The 22,895-nt window shown below is 43.3% G+C and overlaps 1 protein-coding gene across 2 annotated transcripts in view; it reads left to right on the top strand.

The window, feature by feature from the left end:
* The window catches only part of LOC115087953 (nucleophosmin-like), a 210,587-nt gene that overhangs the window by 134,015 nt on the left and 53,677 nt on the right, over window positions 1-22,895 (top strand). For both annotated transcript variants that reach the window (XM_029595739.1, XM_029595729.1), the window contains exon 8: window positions 18,579-18,677. In XM_029595739.1, coding sequence (XP_029451599.1) covers window positions 18,579-18,677 — 99 coding nt within the window. The remainder of the gene's footprint in view (window positions 1-18,578; window positions 18,678-22,895) is intronic.

The raw sequence follows: 22,895 nt of genomic DNA, 5'->3' as shown, positions 1-22,895 counted from the left end.
CATCGTGTTTAAATCCTGTCTAAAGACCCACCTTTTTGAAGCTGCTTTTAAATCTTAGGCTTGATTATCTACTTTTAGCCTCATTGACTAACTTTATTTCTTTTCTTTTTTAACCATTGTCTTGCTTTATGAAATACCCTAAGTCTCATGTCTGGTATGTTTGTCTTATTAGATTGTAAGTTCTATTGGGCAGGGACTGTCTTTGTGTAATTAGATAGCACTACGTATGTTGTGTAGCGCTATAAAAGTGTTAAGTAGTAATTCAAACTCCCACCTGCATCTCTTAGCCAGCCCTGATGTTCTGTGGCCTTATGATGAATAGGGACAATAAGAGGCTGCACACTCAACAGCTGGGAAAGCAGCTCCCTTCCAGATTCCCCACCAGGTGCTGCTGAACCCAGCATAAACTGGCCCAAAACCTGAGTGGCCTACTTAAGCAGTGCCTCTAGCTCCCTGTCTTGCAAATTTTTCAGCGCTGTACAACCCTCTACCAGAATCATGGTCATCTGAAACACTGCCAAAACCAGTGCCTCCACCTTAATGACCTTAAGCTTCTCGGTAGATAAGAGTGTATAATTTACCCATAGCCCTGTCCATCCTTTAATCCAACCTCTGGAGCATCCTTTTCCACAGACATCAAGACCCAAATAGACCAATGCATAGGAAAAGACTTTGCAGGTTTCAACATCTCTTTCAGGATGGGATGTTCTATTTCCTTGCTGTCTGCTCCTCCACTCTCCTCTGAAAGCTGCCAGCATCTGTGTGATCACTGACAGCCACACCTTTTTGAAATCATACCTTAAATTTAACTCAGCAGATAACAGGGAGCCAATGCAAAGACTGTAAAATTAGTGTGTCATCCTGGAATCTCAAGGCCTCAACAACACTATGCAAGACTACATTCTGAGCTATCTGCAAAGATTGCAGTGTAGAAGCAGAAAGGCCCAGGAAGACTGAATTGCAATAATCCAAACTACCAAATATTATCGCCTATATAACAGTCTGAAAATCGACAAAGTCAAGAGTGGTTTTAGCCGACATAGTATATAGGCTGCTTAAAGAAAATAGTTTGAACCACTTTGGCAGTGTGTAGTTGTAGTGATAATATATCAGAAACCATAGATTTCTTTTGAAGCAATTGGGAACTGGTGGCCTTCAATTTCAGGATATCTAAGAAAAATATTTCAGTCTTACTGATTTTTAGTGCAAGCTTGTTTAACTGTAGCCACTATCTTACCTCATGAATCACACACTTAGCTCAACAAATTGCATCCTGTATAGAATACACAATGGGAAAGAAGAATTGAATGTCAACATATAGTTTATAATCAAGGATCAGATCAGCTAATAAACGACAAAGTCCCAAATGTTGAAAAGGATAGCTGATAACGATGAATCTTGTGGAATCCCTGTTAATGGGGACTCTGCCGAACCACAGATTTTTTTGTTTTATAACACAATTAAAATAGGATGTGAAATAACTATGAAAAGTCCCACAAATCCCCACTTCATTTAATCTAGATAGTAGAATCTTGTAGTTTAAAGTATCAAAAGCTGCTGAATTATCTAAAAAAAAAAAAAATCAGAAAAATCTCCAAACAGAATTGAATTCTTTACAAAATGTGTCGCGATTAGAGAGTAAAAGGTGTTTTGTCCTGTTGGCAACCCAAAGTGAAATTGGTCAGACAACTCCTGGTCGTTCAGATAATCACTTAGTTGTTTCAAAAATACACCTTCAGCTACTTTAGTCAGAAACGGTAAGGGTGATATAAGTCTGTAATTTCATAATTCAGCAGGATTTAAGTTGTATTTTTTTTAAATAATGGCTTTACACCGGCAAATTTTAATTTAGGAGGAACTAAACCTTCATTCAAAGAAGAATTGACTATTGCCACTAACACTTTCCTATCCCATTTGGAATAGATTTCAACATCACAGAGGAACATAAATTAAGAGGGCAAGAAGAATGCTTAAATCTATAGATAATCTAAATAATCTCAGAACAAGACACCTCTTCAAATTTGTCCTATTTCAAAAGAGTTCCACAGGAACAATCAAGATTGGCAATAACGTCAGATGAAAAATCAGCAGAGATCCCGCTAACTTTGTCAGCAAAAAATTCAACAAACTGGTCACATTATTAAAATCACTACCTTCAAAATTGCATGTTAGGTGCTTGCAGCAATATCAAATCATTGACAGTCTGAAACAATTCATGCTGACAATTTCTGATTGCACAAATTCTGGATGTAAAATATTCTTGCTTTATATTTATGATCACTTCCTGATACTTGATAGATTTCACTAAATCATCATCAGATCAAGTCTTTCACCAGTTTTGCCCAGCTTTACGTGACTGGTGTTTCTTTTCCCTTGCCTTCTGATTAAACCAAGGTGCAACGTGCACTCGAGCAGGCACTTTTAAAGGTGCCACTTTATCTAGGGCATGTGAGAATGTGTCCTGCTTGATAGGTATGCATGAATTAAGTGAGACACAAAACTATGTCTTACTGGAATAAATGCCTCTCAACCATCAACAATCTACTCGCCAGCCTCAACCTGGTTTAAACATTAACAAAACCGCAATCCTTATCATAGCACCCGAAAACTGTGTCCCGCCCACCTCCCTAACCTCCAGCAAATCTCCAGACACCTCCGGATACACCACCTCACCTCAAGTCAGAGACCTTGGTGTACTTCTAGACAACAGACTCAGCCTCAACAAATTTGTAAATAACACTACAAAAGAATGTTTCTTTAAATTACAAGTTTTAAAGAAACTAAAGCCACTTCTACTCTACAGAGATTTCCGCACAGTACTCCAAGCCATCATACTCCCGAAACTGGACTACTGTAATTCACTCCTTCTGGGCCTTCCCGCCTGCACCACCAAACCTCTCCAGATGGTCCTGAATGCCACGGCAAGAATTCTCACAAACGCCAAAAAAAAGGATCATATCACCCCTATCCTCCAGCATCTCCATTGGCTTCCTATTAAATACAGGATTCAGTTCAAAACCAGCATGATGATACACAAGGCCCTACATAGCATCTCCCCTCTCAACCTAACCTTCCAGCTCCAGCTACACACTTCCAAAAAACCGACTAGAAGGGCATACCAGAACAGACTGATCACCCAACCTGCAAAATCCTCCCTGAGGAAACGCGCACTATCCACAGCGGGCCCGTCACTCTGGAACTCGCTACCACCAGACCTTCGCCTTGAACCTTGCCATACTACTTTTAAAAAGAAACTTAAGACTTGGCTCTTCATACAAGCATTCCCAGAGAGCTAAGAGCAGGAAGAACGACAATCTCAAATCAGTCACTGTTCCCCACTGCCCCCCTCCCCCTGCATACAAGTTCCTGAAGAATTCAATTACTGAAAGTTAACTTATCATATATATTCTGTTCACTGGAGTTGCGCCTTCATGCTGTTGTTCTGTTTACAGCAATAATGTAATTACTAATTGTTTTATTTTTGTTTTTTGTTTAATTTGTTTTCTAATGGTTTTAATGTACCTGTTTTCTAATGGTTTTAATTGTTTTAATTATTCTATATGTTCCATGTAAACCGCCATCCAGGCGATAGTTAGTCATTTCCTTGTAAACCGAGTGATATGTATATTATACAGGAACTTCCAGTATATAAAAAGCCAAAAATAAATAAATAAATAAATAAATATAGCAGAGTCAATACCAGTTCTTAATTCAGGTAACAAAACTTCACAGAGTTGAGTTGTATCAATCAGTCCATGTTTTAAGTTTGTTATATTAACTAGTTCAGGGATGGCTAACTCCAGTCCTCAAGAGGCACAAACAAACCAGGTTGTCAGGATAACCATAATGAAAATGCATGAGATATATTTGCATGCATTGCCTCCACAGTATTTTCCATGGCAGGAAAATACTGTGAGGGGTTATGCTCCAAATACTAAGAGATGGAGGTTGCTTCATCCGGGGCCGTCATCTTGTTAAAGGGCCATAAATGCCCAAACCAACAAATCAATTTCCCCCTTTCCCTTCTACATGTGAAACCCTCCAGGGTTCTTGAGACCCCTACCCCGCTGCCTGTAGAGGCAGCCCGGATGTAGTAAAAGTAATTAAAAAGGTTAAAAGTCACATAGAGATGGTCCTCCCTATTTCCAACCCTGCCCCTTTGATCATTTAGCCCTTCTTCTTAGTCACCTGAGCCCTTCATAATCATACCTAAAATTTGTCTGATGGCCTAGTGGGGTCCAGATCACCCCTTAGGTTCTGGGCCCTTCACTGTCTTGCAAAAAACGGTGGATGCCTGCTATATTTACTACTTATGCCCCATCACATGATAAAGCAAAGCATGTTTTTATTTATATGAAGTTGCCATGTAATGAGATGTTTTGAATGCATTTGCATACAAAGCAGCTCATTACCCTCACGGCGATATTTGGCATAAAATAATGCATGGTAATGAAAAATACCATGTGGTGTTGCTCTTGCAAGGCATTTAACGCACGGTAAGTGCCTTAGTAAATGACTCTTAAGGTTTTATACCTGGGAATCTTGAGGAGTCTTCATACCCTTCACCCAGTGTCAGATTCCTCCTCTTGTGTAATACACTGTATGTACAGGAGTGGACATATAGTCAGCCATAAGAGGAGCAGGATATAGGATGTGATGGTTAACACAGAGGGGGAGTGGCTGCAGGCATAGAAGAGGCAGTATATAGGTACAGGAGGGGCAGATAGCAGGCAAAGGAGGGCAATGCCTTAAACCTTAGGAATAGAAGGGATACGCCCTGGGTGCTGGAGGGCTGCTCACTAGAAGAAAAGGAACATTTTTGGATGCTATGTAGCAGGGGATTATACAGTTGGGGGAGGACAGCATAGTATGGAGGGGCTGCCATGCCCATGTTACTCTATTTTGAAGAATTATTAGATTGGGAGTACTGGCATAGGCGAGAAGAGTTAGACTGGAAACATTCCATTTCACTGCCCCTTTCTGGATAGCAGCCTACTACTACTGTTAATACAAATCATTTCTTTAGCACTGCTGGACATAGGCAGCACAGGCCCCTCTCTGGCCTTGTAAAGAGAGATCAGGAGTCAAGCATTTAGAGTACAGCAAGCCATGCATTGCCAGGGGGCCTTTGCTTACCTCAGGTGTGCTGTTTTGGCTTTGTGCCTTCAGCCACCCAAAGAACAGAGAGAGCCTGCAGTGTTGTGCCGCTCTGATGAAAGGAGAGCTCCGCTCAGTCCTGTCATACATTGCTCTTAATCTGCTGCAGATAAAACAACTGACTCTGTTAGATCTGCTGGCTGTTTAATATGCAGATATGGGTGATGATGCAATTCACTGCATATTTACTCAGTAAGCATTCTAACTTGTTGAGGCACCAGTGAGGGGAATTTTGTGGGGGGTTCTTTTTTTCTTCCACCCAGGCAGAAAGATTAAATGTCCTGGTTACACAATGGTATTTTTGTCCATTGAAATGGATGCACATCCACTAGGTACTGTCTTTTGGTTATGTATTGCAGTTGATCAATTCAGCACTGGTGTGTTGAATTGTTGCATGCATTAATACACTGTATGCTCATGATATGTTATAATCTTCCTAGGGTGCTGAGGACAGGTAGTTTTGTTACCTGATCACCTGAGTGATAAAGCATTTCTTATTTAGAATTGTAGAAAGTGAATCCGGATAAGGCACAAAGAACAGGTTAGGTAGACCAAATGGTCCTTATCTGCTGACAGCAGCTTTTTTTCCTGTGACCACAAGGCCTATCTACTTTGCCCATTCCTGATGCAGCAATGTATAGCCAACTCAATCTTGGCTGTATCCTTAACATCAAATGATATTCTGGGGTTTATCCCATGCTTTGTTGAATTCTCTTACTCTGTTGGCCTTCACCCCTCCATTAGAATGCCATTCTACATATCTGCCAGCCTTTCTGTGAAGAAGTACTTCCTTCTGTTACTTCAGAGTTTGCTTTCTTTCAGCCTCATATCCTGACCTTTTGTTCTAGATTTTCCTTTCCCATGCAGTGTTAATACCTTTAAGGTACTAGAATGCCTCTATCATATTTCTCTGACTTCTAGGCTAGACATATGTAGGTCCTTAAATCATCTTTTCATAGGGATGATGGTAAAGATTCTTCTGCTTTGGATTGCCTCTGATCTGTCTGCTGCTGCTGCTGTCCCTGTTCTTTGGAGATGAGGCCTGTGGCATCGGCCACAATATTACAGATGCTGTCTTACCAGTGACTTGTAAGGATGTGTTATTGCCAGGTGTGGGAAAAATAGTTGGAAAATGTAAGTGCTGGCCAAAAGGTTTTAGGAGCCAGTGAAATTTTTTTGTTTTTGTTTCATGCTTGTGTTTCTTTAGTTTTTAAAAAAAAAAAAAATTCTGTCCTTTTCCTTTATTTTACTTCTTGCTTTCCTTTCCTCTCCCTTTCTTTATCCAACCCCATTTCTTCTCTTCAAGATCCCTTTCTCCCGCCCTTTTCCAGCTTTCAAATACTATCCACCTCACCTTGCTTCTTTTCTCCCAGCTTCTTCTCTTCAGCCCAGTAATAAGCCCCCACGAGGACCAAATGCTGCAGCTCTCCAGAGCCCAGGCCCCACCACCATCTCTTATGTCAGTTGTCAGGTGCCTGGGATTTTTCCAGACTTGTTTGTCTCCCCCTTTTTTTTTTATTCTGGTAATACTTCTCTCTGTCCACCCTAGCATTAACCACATAAGATTTGCCATACTGGGTCAGACCAAAGGTCCATCAAGACCAAGGTCAATACTCTTTCTAGCAGTGGCCATGCCAGGCCACAAGTACTAGGTGGGATCCCAGAAGGTAAATAGATTCATGATACTTATCCCAGGGATTAAGCAGTGGGTTTTCTCAAGTCCACCTTAATAATGGTTTCTGGACTTTTCCTCCAGGAACTTGTCCAAACCTTCTTTTAAACCCAGCTACACTAATAACTTTCTTTTTGGCAAAAAACTCCAGAGCTTAATTATGTGTTAGAAGAAAATATATTTTTTGTTTATTCGTTTTCAGTGAATTACTTATAACCTCATTGGATTGTTCTGACTATTTCCATTGCTGTATCACATGGCTTAGCTACATTGAAATCAGATATCGCAAAGATATCACTCCTGTTTGGCACACATCAATACATTCCCCATCATGTCCTGTTGTCTTGGATTTCTGCACTGCAAAAGAATGACTACATTTTTTTTTTACATTAAATTTTAATTGCAAAATTCTTGACCATTTATTGAGCTTTCATAGATTACTCCTCATTTTTTTTTTTTTTTTACTTCCATCTGGAGTGTTCATTCTGTTGCAGATTTTTGTATCCTCCGTGAAAGGACAAACTTTCCTACCAACTCCTTTGCCCTATCACATATACAAGTATTGAACAAAACTGGACCCAGGGCTGATCTCTGAGGGACTTCATTGATAAATGGAGTTCACACTAAGGAAAGAGACATTATCATTAATATCTTGAGTTTATCACTTAACCGGGTTCTAGCTCAGACTACCACTTTGGGGGCTCTCTGATAGATTGCTTCGCTTTTGTAGGGGCTGCCGGTGTGGAGCAGTATCAAAATCATTCCTAAAATCTTAAGTGCACTACATTAGTACTTGTCCCAGTTTAATTCTTTGCTTACCTAGTTAAAAACACTGATCATATTTATTTGCAAGGATCTTGCTCTGGTGAAACCATGCTGCTTTGGATTCTTTAACCTGCCATGTTCAAGATATTCCAGTATTCTTTACTAATTAGTGACTATTAATTTACCCTCCACAGATGTCTGACTGACCTGCAGTTACCAGCCTCCTCCCTATTTCTAATTTTATGAAAACGGATGACACTTTCCCATCTCCAGCCTTCTAAAATTACTTCTATTTCCAAAGATTGAAGGAACAGAGATGTTGGAGCCACCAAAACAACTCTGAGCTCTTTTTAATATTCTAGAATGTATCACATGTGGTCCCCATTGCCTTATCCTCTTTAAGGTGTGCTGCTGCCATGCATCAAGCACTCTTGCTTGATCCAGTTCTGTAGTCACCCAATCAAAAAAGTCAATCAGATTTGCTGGCAGGGCCCATAGCCTTGTCCACTTTCAGGTTTCCTAGCTCTTGCCATACATTCTCTTTTGTAAATGGGTTACATCTATGCCACACCCATCCATGGTCTTGTCAATCAGCAACTGTCCTTCTCCAAGGTCTTCTTTAGTGAACAGCATACTGAAGTATTTAATATTTCTGCTATTTCTTGATCTTTCTCCACACATAACTCCTTGTCACCTTTCAGTTTTACTATACTACTTTAGGCCTTCCTCCTATCTCTGATATATCTAAAAAATGTTTCGTCACCTCACTTTACCTCTTTGTCAATCCTTTCTTCCACTTGACCTTTTGCTTTCCTGATTACTTTCTTCATTTCCCTCAGTTTCACCGTATATTCTTCTCTGTGTTCCTCATTTTGGAATCCTTTGTACTTCCTGAACGTTGTTCTTTTTGCCTTTATTTTTTCAGCCACTTGCTTTGAGATTTGGATAGGTTTCTTTTTCCTTATACTTTTTGTTTACTTTTCTAACATATATATTTGTTGCCTTGTTAATTGCTTCTTTTAATTTGTCTCATTGTTGTTCTTCCTCCTCCATTTTCTCCCAGTCTTCCAGTTCTTCCTCCAGGTACGACCCCATTTTGACAAAGGCCGTATTTCTTAGTGTCTAGTCAGATGAATACAGAACCAGTGGGTTATGCACCTCTACCAATAGATGGAGACAGAGCAAAGGTGACATCACAGTATATATACCTCTGCAGTGACATCAGCCTGCCAGTATTCTCTGTCACCAACAGATGGTGGACGTGCATCTCCCTACTGGGGATTGCTTCACGTTTTGGAAGGAGAAAGAAACAAGGAAACTTAATTCGTCCCGCTCTCCTGCGGTGATATCAAATGGTCCCTCCCCTAGTTGAGAATTCCTGATTTCCATGGTCCTTCAGATGAGTGCTTTGGTCCAGTAGTTGGCCTTTGAGCTGGCTTGGATTTAGCTGTTAAAAAAACAAAACAAAAAAAAAACAATTGAAAGGCAAGCAGGTGCAGAAGCCAAGTGCGGCGGTGACAGTATTAACTCTTTCCCCCCACAGCCGGAGACCGTGCTTGTACTCAGCCGGGAAGGGCTGAGCTCAGGTAAAGTTTTGTAAAATTACTTGTGAAAAGGAGAGTTGATTAGAGATTCCTCCCCTCCTCCCTTTCCGGTCTCCTTGCTCGGTGAGCGATCCAAAGACCGTTCCTGCCTCTGGTGGTGTTCAGGATTGGGGGGCAGCCTGGCGAGTTGAGCAGCCGTTGTGGCTAGGCCCCACTCTGAAGCTTGGCAGGTTCACTGCGTTGGTAGTCTGCAGTGGCACCTTCGTTCACTTTTTGTCCACTGTATACTGCCCTCTTCAGGTCCGTCGGATCATGACTTGTTTGCCCGACTGTGCGGTCTGTTGTGTGTTTTTATTGTGCGCCTAGCTGGGCACCTAGTTAAGATCATAGGAGCACATACCAGGGCACCTAAATTATGCGCACATGCCTTTTTTATGCTCAAACGCATGAATACGATTGTTTTTATGCGCATTCCCTGAGCATCCTGTTGGAACTCAGGTTGGACGCTTATTTTGACACAGTGTTGAGACTTATCTGATGGCACCTGTAGCGAAGAAACCTAAGCGCCTGGCCCCGTGAGGGGTGTGTCATATTCGGGCATTTCAGCCTGACGTTCCTTCTAACTTGCGTCAGTGCTTTTGGGAGGCTCAGGGGGAATTACTCTCCTCTGATTTTACTAAGCCTGATTTTTCCCAGCCTGATGAAGGTCTGGATAAAAACAGATCAGGAGGGGCACCTGACCTTGGGCCTTCCTTAACTGGTTCGTTAGCTGGGGAGGGTGACTCAGTGGGCACAGCACAGGTGCCTTCTGGTTTTGGCATGGATCCTCTGCCTTTTCTTGGGTGGAATTTTTTCAATGATTGCAAATCTTTCGTCAGGCGCAGTCCTCAGCCCTGTCCAATCTATCCAGGACAGAATTGCAAGTGGTGAACTATGGTTAAGTGCTGAAGTACACCTAGATTGTCAGCAGGTCTTCCCGATAGGGATGCACATGGTATAGATGATGAGGCTAATCCTGACTCTCTGGAGGATGGGGAAATTCCTCTGGGACTGGAATCGTATAGGACCATGTTGCGGGTCTTTCATAGAGATGTTACCGGCTCTCATTTTCCAGACATTAAAGATGCTGGGAATACCTGGGGCTGATTCCTTGTCTGAGCCAAAGAAAAATTCCATTTTGGTTTCTTTGAGCAAAGCCTCTTGTTTTTTCCCTATTATGGAAGCCATTCAAGAAATGATTGCTCTTGAGTGGGGCGCTCCGGAGGCTAATTTCAAAGGGGGTTGGGTTTTGGAAGGCCTGCACCTCCTGGATCCAGTGGCGAGAGAGCGTTTGCGTTTTCTGAAAGTAGACGCAATTGTGCTGCCTCCAAGCGGATGATTATCCCTATGGAGGGAGGAGTGGCCTTGAAGGATGTGCACAATAGAAGGCTTGAGGCCATCTTTAAGCAAGCATTTGAAGCGGTGGCGATGACCTTATGGATATCTTCTTGTTGTTCTCTGCTGGCTTGCTCTCACGAGGTTGATGATTCTGGAGTGAATTCCAGGGCAGATATGGAGCCAGCAGCTGCTTTTTTTTTGGCAGATGCGCAGACCAAATCACAGCCTACATCAGCCAGAGAGGTGGCTTCGGTGATTAGCAGTCAGGCATCAGTTATGGCTGAGAAATTGGTCTGCTGATGCGACTTCCAAGGCTAACCTTATGAAATTGCCCTTTAAAGCCTCACTCTTGTTTGGGAGCAAGTTGGAGAAACTGGCCAATAAGGGGGGGCAAAGCCCTGATTCCTCAGTTGCTGGAAGATAAGAAGCAGACGCTGCTCTCTTTTTTGGCAAGAGAGGTTTTGCTAGGGGATCCAAGCGTTTTCAACCCTACAGAGGAGAGAACTTTCAGATGACTCGACTTTTCAGTAGGTCTCAGTCCTTTTGTTCCAGACAGCCTAGACGGGTCCCAGGCTCGGGTAGCGGAACCTCCTGAGCTCCCCCCCCCCCAAAGAAGATTTGCCAGCCCACCCCTGGGAACAGTAGGTAGGAAGAGCACACTTCTTTTATTGAAGGTGGGTCAAAGTCACATCAGACCAGTGGGTCCTGGAGGTGAAATGAAAGGGATATGCACTGGAGTTTTGCAGTGTTCCTTGGGACATGTTCATGGTGTCTTCCTGCCACTCCCCGCAGAAGAAGCAGGCTATGGAGTGTACACTGTCGAGGCTCCTCAGTCTGATGGCTGTGGTTCCAGTACCCTCGTCTCAAGAAAATACGGGTCGATATTCCATTTATTTCATTGTGCCCAAGAAGGAGGGCTCCTTTCATCCCTTCCTGGATCTCAAAGGGGTCAACTGTCATTTGCAGGTGATTCATTTTTGCATGAAAAACAGTCAGGGAAATTTGACTTCCTTGGATCTGTCTGAGGCTTACCTCCATATTGCTATCCAATTGGAGTACCAGCGTTTTCTATGTTTTGTGGTGTTAGGGTGCTGTTATCAGTTTCCAGTGTTGCCTTTTGATCTAGCCACTGCTCTGAGAACGTTTTCCAAGACTTTGGTGTTGGTGGCGGCAGAAGTGAGAAAGAATGGGATCCTAGTACACCCGTATTTAGACGACTGGTTGATTCAGGCCAAGTTTCTGGAAGAGAGCCGTCTGGTGACCCGCAAAGCGATCTCCTTGTTACAGGAGCTCGGTTGGGTGTTGAACCTAGCCAAGAGCAGTTTTCAGCTATCTCAGTCATTGGAGTATCTGGGTGTGCGATGTGACATGATGCAGGCAAAGTGTTTCTGCCAGAAGTCGTATTCAGAAGTTGATGTCTCAGGTGCATCTCTTGGTGAGCACTATTCACCAGACAATGTGGTCCTATCTACAGGCACTCAGGTTGATGGCAGCAACTCTGGAAGTGGTGTTGTGAGTGAGGGTGCATGTGCATCCTCTTCATCACTCCCTGTTGTCTCGTTGGAACTTGCAGTCTCAGGACTATTGATTCAGCTCCACCTGCCGATGGAGGTCTGCTCTCAACTACAGTGGTGGTTACAAGCGGATCATCTAAGAAAAGGAGTTTCCCTAAAATCTCCGGACTGGTTAGTACTCATGACGGATTTGAGTCTCCAAGGTTGGGGAGCTCGCTATCAGGAACTGGCAGTGCAAGGGCACTGGAGTACAGAAGAGCCTCTCTGGAACATCAGTCAGCTGGAAGCCCAGGTGGTCCAGTTGGCATGCTTACAGTTCAGCGGCTTGCAGTTCAGGGTCAAGCGGTCCCGATAATGTTGGATAATGCAACGACTGTGGCTTATGTCAATCGGCAGGGAACCAAGAGCCAGCAAGTTTTGCAGAAGATAGACCAACATATGGAATGGGCAAAAGTGCATCTTCAGGAAATCTCGGCCTTGCACATTGCAGGGAAAGACAATGTGAGAGCAGACTTTGTCAGCAGGGTGAGTCTGGACCCAGGATAATGGGTATTGTCAGACGAGGCGTTTCAGCTGATAGTGGATCACTAGGGCCTTCCGTTTATAGACCTGCGGGTGACTTCTCGCAGTGCGAAGGTTCCTTGATTCTTCAGCCGCAGGAGAGATCCTAAGTCCTTGGGTATTGATGCTCTTGTGCAGGAATGGCCGGAGGACATGCTGCTGTATGCCTTTCCCCCATGGCTCATGTTAGGCAGAATGGTTCGGAGGGTCGAGGATCACAGAGGGATGGTGCTTCTGGCGGCACCAGATTGGTTCAGGAGACCACGGTATGTGGATCTGCAAAGGCTCCTGGTGGACTCCCCCCCCCCCCCTCCCCCCTCCGGCTTCTGGTGCACAGGAATCTGTTGCAGCAGGGATCTGTTCTTCACAAAGATACAACTCGATTTTGTCTTGCATTATGACACTTGAGATGGCTTGCTTGCTGAAGCAAGTATATTCTACTGCAGTGATTGCCACCTTAGAACTAGTGAGAAAGTTCTCCACTTCTTTAGCCTTTGTGCGGTTTTGGTGAGGGTCTGAGGCTTGGTGTTCTTCCTCATTCAGTTAAGATCCAGCTCATTTTGGAATTTTTGCAGTATTGAATAAAGGGTTGTCCCTTAATTCCTTAAAGTTGCAAGTAGTGGTTCTTGCCTGTTTCAGGGGTCAGGTGAAAGGTGCTCCCTTGTCAGCTCATCCAGATGGGGCCCGTTTCGTGAAAAGAGTGAAATATCTTCAACCTCCCTTGTGGTTACTGTTGCCCTTGTGGAGTCTTAATCTGCTTTTGGATTTCTTAGCGGGTCCTACATTTAGACTGATGCATAATCCTTCCTTGCGGTTACTGACCTTGAAAACTGTGTTTCTTGTGGTGATTTGTTCTGCTCATAGAATTTCCGAGTTGCAGGCATTGTCTTGCCATGAGCCATTCCTTCGAGTGACTCCAAGGGCGATACGGCGGTGTACTGTTGCTTCCTTTTTTCCAAAAGTGGTTTTGAATTTTCACTTGAATCAGTCCATTTTCATGCTGTCTCTGGATAGGGAAAGAGATGCGAAGGAATATTGCCTGTTGAGACCCTTGGATGTCAAGAGACATATTTGGGCCGATACAGTAAAACTTGCGGGAGAGCGGGCGAGCACCCACTCTCCTGTGCGCGCTATACAGTAATTTAATTTGTTTAAATTAGGGCCGGCGGTAAAAAGAGGCGTTAGGGACACTAGCGCGTCCCTAACGCCTCTTTTCAGACAGGAGCGGCGGCTGTCAGCGGGTTTGACAGCCGACGCTCAATTTTGCCGACGTCTGTTCTCGAGCCCGCTGACAGCCACGGGTTTGGAAACCGGACGCCGGCAAAATTGAGCGTCCGGTTTTCAACCCACGAACTGCCTATTTCAATTTTTTTTCTTTTTTTTTTTTTAACTTTCGGGACCTCCGACTTAATATCACCACTGCTTTTCTGTGCACTTTCCCGGCGCCGGCAAAAATTAACGCCTACCTTTGGGTAGGCGCTAATTTCTTAAAGTAAAATGTGCGGCTTGGCTGCACATTTTACTTACTAAATCGCGCGGGAATACCTAATAGAGCCATCAACATGCATTTGCATGTTGATGGCGCTATTAGGTTCGGGGGGGTTGGACGCGCATTTTCGACACGCTATTACCCCTTACTGAATAAGGGGTAAAGCTAGCGTGTCGAAAACGCACGTCCAATCGTGTGTTAACAGTGCGCTCCACCGGAGCTCACTGTACTGTATTGGCCTGATTGTGAGGTATCTGGAGGTTTCTAAACCTTTCTGGAAGATGGATCGCCTATTTGTCCTCCATGGTGGTAGTAAGCAGGGTGAGCCAGCTTTGCGGGCTACAATAGCTTGCTGGATTGTGGAGGTGGTCACAGCCGCGTACATGGATGCAGAATAGCCGTTGCCTAGTCAGGTTAGGGCTCATTCTACTGGGGCTCAGGCAGTGTCACGGGCGGAAGTTAGATTGTTGTCTCCCGTCAGCATTTGCTGAGTTGCAACGTGGTCCTCCTTATACACCTTTCCCAGGCATTATCGTCTGGATGGGTAGGCCCAAGAGGACGCAGCCTTTGCACGTGCGGTTTTGACTGGTTTACGGGCAGCCTCCCGTCCTATTTGGGAGTAGCTTGGGTACATCCCACTGGTTTTGGATTCATCTGACTAAACGCTAAGAAATGAGAAATTACTACTTAACTGATAATTTCCTTTTCTTTAGTATAATCAGATGAATCCAGCTAGCCCTTGGCTACTGAATGATTGTGATATGGTCCTTCTGTGTGTCTACTTGTTCCAGGGTTTACTGGTATTAGTCCAGTCCCTAGACTTGTGTTGAGGCATTCTTTGTCTGAGCTCAGTGTTTCCTGTTGGCTGAGTACTGCAATAGTTATCTGTTGTTAATCAAGTATTTGCTTATCTGCCCACAGTTGGCTTTTGAAGAGAATACTGGCAGGCTGATGTCAGTCCAGGAGAATATATACTGTGATGTCAGCTTTGCTCTGACTCCATCTGCTGGTAGAGGTGCATAACCCACTGGTTCTGGATTCATCTGACTATACTAAAGAAAAGGAAATGATCAGGTAAGTAGTAACTTCTCATTTTTGAAATTCAACACTTGGATCCTTGTGTGACTTCTCTATATCCAAATTGCAATATCAAACCATACTGTCTGATGATCACTTGTACCCAGGTGGGCACCTACCCAGACATTAGAGACATTATCCCCATTTGTGATCACTAGGTCAAGTGGGTTCCATTACCATTTGTTTGAGTAAGAGCCCTTTGAAGGCTATCCCCAGTCTCTCTACTTCTTGCAGATTCAACAGTAGGGATCCTCCAATCCACATCCGGCAGATTAAAATCTCCAAAGAGCAGCAAATCTCCTTTCTTCCTCACCTTTTGGATGTCTTTGACCAGATCTCTGTCCAGTTCTTCTGTTTGAGTTGGTGGTCTGTAGACCACACCAGTGTAAATGGAAGCGCCATCTTCTTTTTTTTAAGATTGCTTATAATTATTCTTTTCTACCCCCTATCCTTTGCAATTCAGTTACTTGGATAATTTTAAATAAAGCTCTTATCTTTACCTTATCACCCTGTGTAAATGTGTTGTCTGAGTGAGCCATGTGCTCATCTAAGGATGCAAATATTAGAAGCAAATTCAAGAAGTGTAAAGTGTACATAAGCATTATCTTTTCTCTTTAATTCCTGAAGGAATACTGATAGCAGCATGTGGAGAGTAAGCAGAACTTGTCAGAAAACTGTGCTTAAATTGTTCAAAGGATTTTTGTTGGAGGGTTGATCTATTACTGTGAATTTATATTTGTATACTGAGTAGTAGTCTGAGAACTTGAATTAATCCTGTGTGTAGTTCAGGTGTGAATTTAATTATAAGTGTTTGTGTGCTGAAAAGTAGACAGTTTGCAAAGGTCACTTGCTTAATCTGAGAAGGTGTGAGAGCTGGTTCCTGGGCAAGTAATCACAGGTGTTTGATTGTAACCCACCCCAGTCAAGGTTTTTTGATTATATAGCTTAACTCCAATAGGAGGAACATTTTCAAAATAAGAGTCATTTAGGGATTTAGAATATTGTGAGCTAACTGATTTTAATTATTGATTAATTTTAGTTCTATTGCTAGTTATTCACAAACTTAATACATCTAAGGGTTTTACATTTGATTAAACACACTCATTCCTTATCTTTAAAATCTTAGGAGTGTAGGGGAGAGAGGGAAATGGAGCCTCTCTCTTCTCACACTTATTGAACAGAATTTCTGTGTTTTATTGCAGAATGGAGCTCTAGGACCAATTCCTTCTCCGGAGGCTTCATCCATTGCCTAGGCATCTCTTTCAGGGGAGTTTTTAAAGTGCCTACCACATTCTTTTTCAATTTGACAGAGTTCAGTTCTCAAGTCCACCTCAGGTTTTGCATCTGCTCCAGGTGTACCAGAAGGGAAGAAAAAATCCAAAAAGCAGAGAGTAGGATTTACTTTCTCAGTCTGAGGATTTCTTCAGGGACTTCCAAGGTCTGAGGAACTATGATAGGAGGAGCTGGAAGAGGAAGAATTCCCTCCAATTGGCTGTAGTCTGTCTCTTTCATAAAGATGAGCTTTCCTCCCTGATTTTACAATCCTTGTGAACTCTGAATACAGTGGATGACAAGAATGAAGAAGTGGCTTCTTCATCTGATGAGGACCCTGTCATGGTCAGCATAAGGAAACTCTCTAAAGCTTTTCACTTATATTGGGTGGTTCAGGATTTCATTAATCTGGAATGAGTTTCTCCAGAGGATAACTTTCAAAGGAAGGCACATTTTAGCTAAACTGTAACCCTTAGTGGCATAGCAGAAAGAAGAGTTTAGGTTTCAGAGAATGAATGCCTTGGTGTGTTCGGTAACCAAGTGACCACTATTCTGGTGGAAAGTGGAGCTCCATTAAAGGATGCCCAGGTCAGGAAGATAGTCTGTGTTGAAGCAAGCCTTTGAAGAAATAACTATAGCTCTTCATATTGCAGCATGCAGCTGTATTGTGGCAATGTCTAATTTCCACATGTCTAAGAGGAGCTCCTAGAGGCCAGTGGTGAAGTGATGGACTCTGCTAATTACTTGGAGCCAGCAGATGCTTCTTTTGATTTGGTACATGTCTCCACGAGAGGTTTGGCATCCATAGTAGTAGTAAGGAGGCTTCTCTGATTGCGAAATTGGTCCATTGGTTCTATTTCATAGTCCAATTTGATGAAACTTCCTTTTAAGGGTAATCTTTTCTTCGGAGAGGAACTGGAGAAGATGGCAATGGGTAAGGGGAGAATCCAAAATTCCCAGATTATTGGAGGATAGGCTTAAAACTTCTCTCCATGCAACTCTAGCCCGGAATAGATTTCTGGACATCAGAAGTAGACAGGGATATCCCTACAGCTCTCATAAGCTGTGACTTTATGGTAAATATTGGTCTTTTCACTTGACTAAGAGGGGGGAAAGAACATGTCTTCCAGGATAGTGGGTCCCACTCATACCTCCCAATAAGTACTGGAGGGCCCATACTCAGATTTAGGAGATAGGTGGTCATCTGTCGCACTTTTTTCAGAGTTTAACTGACATCTCTGAGATGTTGGTTAAACATTATTGTTGAGAGATGATAAAAGACCCTCGTGGCAGACGCCGAAACATGGGCCTGTGTTGGGATACATTTTGGTTTTGCAGTTATGTGAAATGAGCACATAGCGTCAGCCTATCAAGTTTAGCTAAGTATACATTTTTTCTGTTTTGGGGATATAGTATTTCTATGCCTATTATCATATGATTGATTCATTGGTGTTGCTTCTGACACTGTCTGCAGCCCATAGCAAGGCAAGAGACGGGTTACTGAATTTTAACACTTATTTTCTGATGCTGTGGCTTAGATATTGATTATTTTGCGATAAGTTGAGATAAATGAGACATATACTTCTTGTTTCTGGAAAGGGATAACTGATATAATTGTCAGCTTTCTTCACAGGGAGAGGGTGAGCTCTTGTGGCTGTATCCCTTCCAACCCCTTCTTCTCCCAACCTTGTACTCTGTCAGCTTGAGTAGGTTAACAGATGTTGCTCTAGGAGATGATCAAGCAACTCTCACTCTTTCAGTGACCATAAGTGTGGTCTACAGAACTACCCTAGCCCCAGCTCATCTGTGGGGCTGGAACCCGAGTCTGTAATAAATTCAAATCTTCTGCAAAAGAACTCAACTTTTATTGCAGCATTATGGAGTGAGCCAAATGTAATAGTTTTAGCAGTTGCCCGATGTAGTACAACCCACTGGCATTCCACATCATGTTTGCATTTCTGCTTATTCTGCTGTTCCCCCCCCCCCCCAACCACTACATTGCCATCTTTCTGCCCTTTGACCCATCCTTGATTTCTGCTCTCTTCCTCCTCATGCCTTTTACTTCAGTACATATTAACTAGAGCTTCCATATGCCTTCCCTGGGCTTTGACATTTCAATTTTCTTCATTTCATTTTGCTTTTCTATTCAGGCAGTAAAAGAAACACAGTTAACAAAAAGTAAATCCTCCCACAACGAAAACAGTGCATCTGAGAAACTGCTCCTGACCTCGATTAAAGCAAAATCCAAGGTAAGGATTCTGCCCTTCTTTTCATGATCTAAGGTAAGCCATGCTCATGCTAACCCTACCCCCAACCCTGGCAGTGATTATGTGCTGCTAAAAACATCAGTATGAGGCTGAAATGTATTGCAACATAAATATTGGAATCTCCTTTTTTTACATCTTAGTATGTGGGTTAATTTATATGTAGCTAATCGCACTGTTTCCCTCTCCACCCCCACCCCAAGAAATCAAGAGTCCAGTTAAAGCCAGCCTTCATATTTGACTCCTCATCACTGTGTGCAAAGCCCAGTCCTAGATAAGTAAGCTCATCAGCAGCATCCATCATAGTCACCCAGCCTCTGTTGTCTTCCTCCTCTCGATCCTCAGGCAAAGCCTGATCCAAGGCAAGCCAGCCATGCTCCTCCATTTACTTCACCATCATTGCCACATTCTGTTAGAAGCCTTGGAATGGAAAATCCCCTTGCTAGAGGGCAGTGAAACAAGGAAGCCAGGGTTCAAATCCTGCTGATTCTCCTTGTGACCTTGCTAAGCTGGGTATTTTTCATGGAGGGAAAAATGCCACAGGATTCACTAAACTATGGCATTCGAAACCGCAGTTCAGTAAGTCTCACTGTATTTTTCTCGGCTGTAAAATACCGCTGGGAAGAATACTGCAGATTGGTGCCCCAAGTGTGGCCGCCACTATCTTCTTAAAGGTCCCAAGTGGGCCAGATATGTTCTTCCCTCCCCACTCCAAGTCTCATGAAAACCCTCGAGAGACACCCATCCTACCTACCCCTACCCATGCCATTTCTTTAGGTGGCTCCAGTAGTATATTAAAAAAAAAAAAAAAAAAGTCCCTTCCCTAACCCTTCCCCCCCTTTTTTGCAAAAAAAAATAATTTCCCCCTTCTCCTAGTTTTGCAGTATCTTAAGGTAACTGGTGGTCTAGTAGGGCCTGGTGTTGTCCCCTAGGGCTGCAGGCCAGCTGATTTTATACTTTTACCCCATCACATTCTGAAAATGGCAGCAATGGACCCAGAGCCCTAGGGATTGCATCAGGCCCCACATACACACCAGAGATCTTAAGATATTGCAAGGGCCTTGGCTAGGGTTGGGGCAGGGGGGTTGCCATAGGGAGTTCCTGGGGGAGGGGGAGCATGTAAACCAGCTCCTTACCATTCTTATATTGTGCTAGGTTTAGGAGAATCAAGATAACGCATGGTATTAACTGCACAGCAACGCCTCAACACATTTTAGTAAATAACCCCCTAAGACTGTAAGCCCTTCACAGGGAAATACCTACTGTGTATGAATGTAAGTTGCCAAAGGTGTGAGCTAAATCTAAAAAAATGATAATTATAATTATGCTGTGGCCAAATATTAATGATTATTTCTTGTAGAAAGAGGACATACCCTATTTTACAGGCTCTGCTTGGTTAGAGTTAAGTTTACTGAAAATGATCATTCCTTCTGGGAGCCCCATCTTGTGTGGAGATGCTGAGTGTGTGTCCAGCCCCTTGTCTATGACCTGAAAGGGTTTGGTGGGTAAGCTGAATATACTCTTGTGCTGCCACAATGCAGCCTGGCACCCCTTCCTAGAAATAATTATCATTGTTTATAGCAGAAAAATTCAAAATTATTGGTATAGTTGACCATAACTTGATTGCTACTAAGATCCTCTTCCAGTGTTATTTTTTAAATGACCTGTACTTGCAAGCTACTGGTAGCAGCTAGAAGTTGGCTAGGCAGACTGCATTACCTGCTTGGCTTTCATTTCCTTACTGTGTTTGAAGCATTGTGCAATTGGTTGTTTCCTTTTTTTTTTTTTCATGGTATTTCTTATTCTCCGTGGCTAAGTATGGCAGGTTAAGTTCTGTGTCACCTGCGCTGTTGAGGATTGTATTTTGGGGTCCTTGCCAGTGAAAAAGTGAAATATAATAAAAATAAATATTTAAAAAAAATATGAAACATATTTGAAAGAAAAAGAAGATAGTATACAAAATTGTAAATCTAGAATAACAAATGTATCAGTTGAAAAATAAACACTTTGGGGCAGATTTTAAAACTTATGCGCGGGCATAGATTTATTTGCACAACCCAGCGCGAACAAATCTATGCCCGATTTTATAAGCACACGCATGTTATAAAATCCAGGCTCGGCACGTGCAAGGGGTGCAAACGTGCACCTTGCGCGTGCCGAGCCCGAGGGGAGCCCCGATGGCTGTCCCCGTTCCCTCCAAGGCAGCTCCGAAATTGGAGCGGCCTTGGAGGGAACTTTTTTTACGCCCCCCCCCCCCACCTTCCCCCCCCTTCCCCTATCTAACCCCCCCCCCGGCCCTACCTAAATCCCCCCCCCCCCCCCCCCCACCATACTTTATTTCTTACGCCTGCCGGAACGGAGGAGGGCTCAGGACACACCCCCGGACCGCCGTCACGCCCCTGGACTGCCATCACGCCTCCGGACCCGCCCCCGGACCGCCCACGTTTGAAAGCCCTGGGACTTAACGCGCATCCCGGGGCTCGGCGCACGCAGGGGCATATTTTCTCAGGTTACGCGCGTAGCCTTTGAAAATCTGCCCCTTTGTATAAGCCTACTTTAGACCACTATATAAAGCTGGTAGGAAGAAAAAGGCCTTGGAGCATGGACCAACAAAAAAAGAAAAGAAATTAAGGAAGAAAAAAAGGCAATACAACTGAACAGAAATATACTGCAGAACCTCCTCCTACAATCTTGTATCGCCTTAGCTAAATCAGGAAAAATCTAAAGTTTGTCCTTTTGAATAAAGCATCTCGGTAATGAAAAAATATATGTAGAATATGATTACCATCTTGCAAAAATACAAATGTAACTAAGAAAGTAACTCTGGTAGAAATAGTCTCGCCAGAATTTTCCAGGAAATCAAACAAATTAGGGGAAAATGTCTCTAATCTGTTGTTTTTTAGGCAAATACATTTTTGCAATTGGAGGAAGAGCTGCTTCTGGAATCAGTAAGACATCTTTCATGTAGGATTTGAAATGCTCAGAAAGAGAGAGAAGTGAAATTTGAAGAAAACTAAGAATGCACAGATTCAAAGCCTTTGAGAAGTTCTCCCAATTTTCAATCCTCAAGTCCTTAATTTGTTGAACCTGGATATCTTTAACCTGAGACATTGAAACTTCCAAGTTTAATATTTTCTTTTCGCATTCCAATAAATGACCATCTTGATTTTGAAATTTAGCATGAATATCCAAACTTACAAAAGCAAGGGAAACGACAGATTTTTTAAATGGCTTCCATAGCTAACCATAAACTTTCCAGGGTTTAACTAAGACAGTTCTGACCTAGAGTTCCAAAATTGTGTCCTGGACCTCCCATGAGCCGACCACTGATCTCCCCGGCCTAGAGGAACCATCAGCAGATGCTGAGATCTCAGCCATAGCTGTAGAAGCATTTCTTTCTGATCCCTGGGACAATTGAAACATTTCCGCATTAACCAGCTGCTATTCTCTTGAAGCCTGAAGCAAAAGACATTGACTGATGATGTGATGGATGCGCCAGAGCTCTCAATTTGCATTGGCATTTCCTCCATCGCGCAGGCACTACCCAGGAGCCACAGGATTGAACGATCTTTGGGATGAGTGACACTTCAGCTGCCAATGGGCTGGTAGCCCCAGTGCAGGCCAAGTCAGAGTCTGGAGTCAAAGCAGGCAGGCTTCTTGAGAAACATAGAAACATAGAAATGACAGCAAAAAAGGACCAAAAGGTCCATCCAGTCTGCCCTGCAAGCTTATGGTAGCATCTGCTGCGTGGTACTGGTAACCCCCATACTTATCAGTTTCCCAGACTATAAAAGTCAGGGCCCTTGAGTGTTTCCTTCTAAGTCCAATTCCCCATTAGCTCTTGCCGTTGAAGCAGAGAGCAATGTTGGAGTTGCATCTAAAGTGTGAAGGGTTTTGGTTAAGGGTAGTAACCACTGCTCCAGCAAGTTACCCCTATGCACTCATTTCTTCATCCATCCTTTAGCCTTTAAGGATCCATAGTGTTTATCCCATGCCCTTTTGAATTCTTTCACTGTTTTTTACTTCACTACCTCCCGCAAAAGGGCATTCCAGGCATCCACCACCTTCTCTGTGAAGAAATATTTCCTGACATTTGTTCTGAGTTGTCCTCCCTGGAGTTTCATTTCGTGACCCCTAGTTCTACTGATTTATTTCCAGCGGAGAAGGTTTGTTGATTGTGCATGATTAAAACCTTTCAGATAT

The sequence above is a fragment of the Rhinatrema bivittatum genome, chromosome 1 (genome assembly GCF_901001135.1).
Source record: "Rhinatrema bivittatum chromosome 1, aRhiBiv1.1, whole genome shotgun sequence".
In the NCBI taxonomy this organism is placed as follows: Eukaryota; Metazoa; Chordata; class Amphibia; order Gymnophiona; family Rhinatrematidae; genus Rhinatrema; species Rhinatrema bivittatum.
Note: the sequence above shows the minus strand (reverse complement) of the source record. Positions and strands in the feature narration are given on the sequence as shown.